Source organism: Phaseolus vulgaris, chromosome 3 (assembly GCF_000499845.2).
Source record: "Phaseolus vulgaris cultivar G19833 chromosome 3, P. vulgaris v2.0, whole genome shotgun sequence".
Lineage (NCBI taxonomy): Eukaryota > Viridiplantae > Streptophyta > Magnoliopsida > Fabales > Fabaceae > Phaseolus > Phaseolus vulgaris.
Window position 1 is genome coordinate 23,542,956 of NC_023757.2, and position 6,486 is coordinate 23,549,441.

The 6,486-nt window shown below is 31.5% G+C and overlaps 1 protein-coding gene across 1 annotated transcript; it reads left to right on the forward strand.

The window, feature by feature from the left end:
- The first annotated feature begins 1,787 nt into the window (after positions 1 to 1,787).
- On the forward strand, positions 1,788 to 6,182 carry LOC137806895 (mitochondrial thiamine diphosphate carrier 2-like). The gene is made up of 8 exons (XM_068607261.1): positions 1,788 to 2,040; positions 2,142 to 2,294; positions 2,375 to 2,503; positions 2,616 to 2,727; positions 3,171 to 3,298; positions 4,453 to 4,605; positions 5,271 to 5,408; positions 5,651 to 6,182. The coding sequence occupies exons 2-8, from the start codon at positions 2,178 to 2,180 to the stop codon at positions 5,867 to 5,869; spliced, it is 996 nt and encodes a 331-aa protein (XP_068463362.1). The 5' UTR covers positions 1,788 to 2,040; positions 2,142 to 2,177; the 3' UTR covers positions 5,870 to 6,182.
- The last annotated feature ends 304 nt before the right edge of the window (positions 6,183 to 6,486 follow it).

A 6,486-nucleotide genomic window follows, 5' to 3' on the forward strand; every position in this document is an offset into this window, starting at 1 on the left:
AATTTGTACTAAATTATATTTGTAATTTTTCATAATCTTATCAATTAATATGAAATCATCAGCGAGATCAAAGAGATATTTGAATTAAGTGATGTATCTATAAAGGAAATTCTTCTATTTAACTATTTTAATTTTTTTATATTAATATTTAATTTTATTATTATATTCTAAAAATTATGTTATTTTTAATTTTTTTAAATATATTAAAACAGTTATTAGAAATAATTTTGAGTATAGAATAATTTTTTTAAAATTTAATTTTCTGAAATATATTTTTATTTCTTTAATATTATTTTTTACTTTTTCAATTTCATTTTTGAATTTTTGGGATTTGATTTTTTTTTACTATCACGCCCATTCATACATCTATATTTTATTTAAATAAAATAAATATAAATATACCTATAATAATAACAAAGATAAAAAATAAGATGTTATAACAAAAATAAAAAAATGTAAATGCACGCAGAAGTTAGTATAAATAAAAACTATAAACCAATATAACTCATCAATACACGGAGAATTTTAAAAACAATCACAAAAGCCAAACAGAAATGAATCTGTTTTGTCATAAGAGAACAACAACACATAATTATGAAGTTGCATAATATTTGTGTTTTGAAAATAGATATTTAAAAAATATATCTATCATTTCGCCATTTTAGAGAATTTTTATTATTATTAATTTTAAGTATTTACTAATCCATAATCATTTCCATCAACAAAATTAATTATTTTTAAAATATTTATTCTCAATTGTTTTTTTTTTATAAATTTGAAACTAAATTCATATTTAAAAATTTGACTAATTTCAATCGGTACGGTGGTATGTCCATTTTTTTATTATTTATTTGCAATTAATTTTATATATACTATCCTAAAATTAGGTAATGTCGTTTTTTTTATTTTATTATAAATTTATATATATATTTATATTTTTTAAATATTAATATATGTAGTCATATTTTTTAATTTTATCATAAATTTACGTATATTTATAATTTTTTTAAATATTATTAAAAATTTAAATTATGAGTTTTAGATAATGGAATACAAAGTTAATATGAGAAATTTAAGTTATAAATGATGATGATAACGTATTGGTTGTCGGAGTGATGGAAAAAATAATATTAAACTTGATCATAATGCTATGATGATATTTCTTTTTCTATGTAATTATGTGTGGGTTTAAAAACAAAAAAAAAAAAAGTAGGCAAAAGTACTTTTTAAAACAAAATGGGAGAGTCACCACTCTATCAATCATAAAAACTGTTTCACATCTACAACCCCTGTATTGTTTACATATATATATATATATATAATATGAAGATTTTCAATTTTTTATAAAATAATTTTTCTATAATAGGATAAAAGTTACTTACACTTTATTTTAAAAAACTTTACACTACACATATATTTTATTTAAAATATGTATAAACTTAAAATTAGTATAACTTTATTTTTTATTAAGATACCATGATAAAAATACGATTGCACCTACACAATCATATCATACTGGTATTTTTCACTAATACTAATAATACTGATAATCTGTAATTCGTCATAATTAATAAAGACCTCATTTATTACTATGTTTTTTATTTACACCATTTTTATCTTTGGAATTGTCTTAAATATTTTGTAGTGCAAGAATTATAAAGAAACTGTCTTTTAACTAATAATGACAACATAATATAATAAGATAAAAAGATAAACATTGAATTGGGAATAAAAAATTGATATTTTGTGATTTATTAAAATAAAAGAGAGAAAGATTTATAGAAAGAAGTGGGGGAATCTAAAGCGAGTATCATATCTTATTATTAGTGTAGCTGCAATAATCTCTCCGTCAAATTCAAAAGCAAATTTTGTTCTCAGAAACTCAATCATCATTCTATAAATAAACTGCGTCTCTCTCCGCAAAATCTAACACAATCGGATTGAAAACTTGTTCCGTCTGTTCCCAGTTTCTCTCTCTCTCTCTCTCTGGTCTTCAATGTCGGCTCTCTTCTCCATTGCCCCCTTCCGCGTCTCTCCGAGGTTCCTTTCCCTCTCTCTCCATACGCACAGATCCTAAACCCTAATTTCTCTATTGCCTTCTCTCCAATTTTCAGAAACCCTAATTTCATTGCCCGTTGCAGGTTGTAGCCCCAAAACGGAGGAGATTGTTTGCGGCAATGGAGGAACCAAGTAAACTGAAGCGTGCTCTGATAGATTCCTCGGCCGGAGCAATTTCCGGTGGAATATCACGGACTGTCACCTCGCCCCTCGATGTTATTAAGATTCGATTCCAGGTATGTTTTTCTCTGTGTTATGTTGTAGGTTGGATTTTTTTTAATTGTGGTGTTATTCATCCTCAAATTCAAAATAACAGGTTCAACTGGAGCCCACATCTTCATGGGCTTTACTACGCAAGGATTTGGCTGCAGCTGCGTCTGCACCGTCTAAATATACTGGCATGTTTCAAGCAACCAAGGATATTCTTAGAGAAGAAGGCGTTCAGGTAGAGGAACCATAAATAAACCCCTGACTTTTTTTTACCCTTTCGAGCTTGGCATTGTTTTTTTTTTTTTTTGCAGCCAATAGCCTTTTTTCATCTATTACCCTTTTTGCAGGGATTTTGGCGGGGAAATGTCCCGGCATTGCTCATGGTTATGCCATATACAGCTATACAATTTACAGTTTTACACAAGTTAAAGACTTTTGTCTCTGGCTCTTCCAAGACAGGTATTCTATTTTGTATTTCAAGGTCTCCATGTATTGTCTTCGTTAATACTATCTTTTAGTTTACACTGTTAGTGTTCTATTGAATACGTTCTCAACCAATGAAAAATCATTCTTAATATAGCTCTTTAGGATATTGTTATAAAAATCAATAAACTTATCACGAATGGTAGTTTGTGTTTGGATGTTAGTGTGAAAAAGTTTTATCAAATTCATTGCGGTATTTGCTGAATACATTTAGACCAATTTATTTTGCATAAGGCTCTTTTGGGGAGGAGGGTGCTGCCTGTAGTTAACGGGTGTGTACACTATATATGCTAGCTACTAAAGCGTATAGCCGTACACTCAGCACACTTCAGAAAAATATAATTATATACTATAATATTTCCATTATTTTTTATTTCTAGTGTTTTGTTTGTTCATGGATTGCTTTTTTGTTTCTGCAGAGAATCACATTAATTTGAGCCCTTATCTATCCTATGTCAGTGGGGCATTAGCTGGGTGTGCAGCTACCGTAGGTTCATATCCCTTTGATCTTCTCCGAACCATATTAGCTTCTCAGGGTGAACCAAAGGTATAAGCATTATTGGTTTACAGTTCACAAAACAGTTTCAAACTAAATTTATGTAATGTTAATTAGTGTTCTGTAGAGTGAAGCAAATTTTTCGTCTGCTTTTGAGTACATTCCTCTTGTTCTTAAACTTAGGGCTTTTCTCTTCTCCATAATGAAGATGAACCTACACTTCATTCTTTGGACTTGAATGTTTTATACTCTGAATCACTTTTATGTTTTTTCTGTTCCTTTTGCCTGTTGCATGCGACAGGATGCTTCCTTTTCAAATTAGCTCTATCACCAATATATTTAGTTAAATCTGATCATATTATGTTTGAGTTATGCTATACTTCTAAAATGCACTATTGTTCAAATGCCTAGGTAGACATCAACCTTTATGCCCTCCACATTGGAGAGAAGTCATAATTGATATTCAAGATATTGGAGTTTAACATTTTAAAGTATTTATTTAGTTGTTCTCCTGGCTATTGTGAGAAATCTACTATTTTAATTTATTTTTTCTCTTTTTCACACTTGTTAATTAATGTGAAACAGAGGAAGGAATTCAAATTAAAAGTGGAAGGAACTCAAATTAAATGACAATAGCTACTTTATAAGGGATCTATTTACTCCCAAGAGTAAATTTAGTCTGATGGTTGTAATGAGTAATCCATCTTAGACGGTTAAATTAAAAGAAAGAGGATTAACTCTTTTAGATTTACTTTTGGATTAATTTGATCTCTTCTCATTTTTTATTCATATATTTTTAAAGGAAAATCCGGGAGATGAGTGCCTCACAAACTATAATATCTATCCCCTTCCATTGATTAGACTTAATCATTGACAGCTGCAGACCATATGTCATAATAGAGCATTGTTATGATACAATTTGAACCTTATTAAGTTTGACTTCAGCTTGGTTGGGAAATGGACTCAAGTATCAATCCATGGTATACTAGTACTGTATGTTCCAGTCTAAGGATTGCTACAGCTGAGTATGAACTATGTGGTGGTCCGTTGAGTACTATTGGCAGATATGAGATATTCATTAATGACTTCGTTAACCCTAAATGCTTATGCTGTTCTGTTTTGCTTTCTGTAGAAATAAAATTCTTGTTTTGGTCCATTTTGAAGCTATATTTTTGTAACAATTCTTTGCCAATATCCTCCCATAGGTATATCCAACCATGAGATCAGCATTCATTGATATTACCCGTACTCGTGGATTCCCAGGCTTGTATTCTGGATTGTCCCCTACTTTAGTGGAGATTATACCTTATGCAGGCCTACAATTTGGCACATATGATACATTTAAGCGTTGGGCCATGGTACAATTCCAGTCCTTCTATTTAAAACTCTTCTTGACTTGTTGTGATTATGCTCTGCATGCTTTGGATGCTATACTTTGTTTACTGTGAAGCTCTAATGTGTTGAGATGGTGGATTCCCATGGACTCTGCATGATTCAGTCTGCTATGCTTTGTAATACTATGCCTTCATATTATAGTCTTGGTAGGAATGCAATGCTGATTCAGTTGTGAGGATTGCCCTATATGTGCCTTACTTTTTCAGTTTCATTTTCAATATCTATTTTGTTCTATATCCTCGTTTTATCTGTTGGATTGGTTATCAGTGTGGACTTTGCGTATGAATTACCATTGCCATAACATGTCAATCCCTATGTTGGATGAATTATTTGCACTATCAATGCTGCTACACAGTTTTCAATGTTGTCCAAAAAAGAATCTGTTTTTGAATGAGGAACTAGTGGTGTGCACAACTCATCTAATGCAGTTTAAAGTTGTTAAATTATTAGCAGAAGAGAAATTGAACTTTGAAATTGTCACTATTGATTTATTTCCACTTGTAAGTTGTGACCTCACATTGAAGAGGGAGTTGGATTCCTTCACACGGCTGATGAATGTTTAGTTTAATTTACTTTACACTTTAGTGTTTGGATCTTTTAACATATCATATATTGTGTTAAATTGTAGGCTTGGAATCATAGATATTCCAACAGTGCTGTAGAAGACAACCTCTCTAGCTTCCAGCTTTTCTTTTGTGGGTTGGCAGCTGGAACATGTGCCAAACTTGTCTGTCATCCACTTGATGTCGTCAAGAAAAGATTTCAGGTAAACCCCCTGCACAAGTTAAATACCAGTAGAGGTATTGGAAGTTCAATTTCAGAATTTAGAGTTCTAGATATCCTCTCCTTTCAACCCTAAAAAATTGTAAATGGGTGATTATTTTAGGCATGGAGACATGATGTTTTTGGTGTCATCTGACACAATTAGAGGGTATTAAAGAAAATGGGACATATGTTATTCTGTCCTTGTCATTTGTAATAATGGATCTTCATTTTTCGTTGCTACAGATTGAAGGGCTTCAGAGACATCCAAGATATGGAGCTCGAGTTGAGCATCGTGCATACAGGAATATGTTTGATGCCATGCAACGCATAATGCGATTAGAGGGTTGGGCTGGTTTGTACAAGGGGATAATCCCATCAACTGTTAAAGCTGCACCTGCTGGTGCTGTTACATTTGTTGCTTATGAATTGACTTCAGATTGGCTAGAGTCCACTTTTAGTTGAATTTTCCCCACTTTTTCTAATCATATTCTTTTTCCAAATACAAGTTGATCCCTCGTAGTGTAGGAAGAAAGTGAGGGATTTGCTAATTCATTTTAATGATAGTTGTAGTTGATAAGTTTGAACTTCCTTAAGATGGAAGATTTGTTCTTGATGTCTACGTCTGATTTTGAATTCCAAATGTATATTTCCAAGATGGTGCAAACCCTAGGATCGAATGGTGTTTGGATTTACCAAAGTTCTTGAACATCTTTTTGTGCTTGAGGTTATGAGATCATGCCGTGCCAATTCCGTTGCATCATTCTGCTTGACTAAAGTGGCCTATCCTCAAATTTGTCGTTTTTGTAGCCTGATAATGTGTCGAACACGTTCTTTTACAAGCCCAAAGATTCGAATTATTGATGTTCATGTGAAATCTTGTCCTTCTCTATTCATTTGAAAAAGAAAGGGCCCCTCTTCCTGGATCATTTATCACACGTTTAATACACAATCCCACTGTATTTTTGTTTCATTGGTTGGTTGGTAGCAACTTGTAGAAGTGATCAAACAAAGGGGATTATATTTTCATCCCTATGAGATATTGGATAAAAAAAGAATGGAGTTTGTAGAGTTTCATGGCT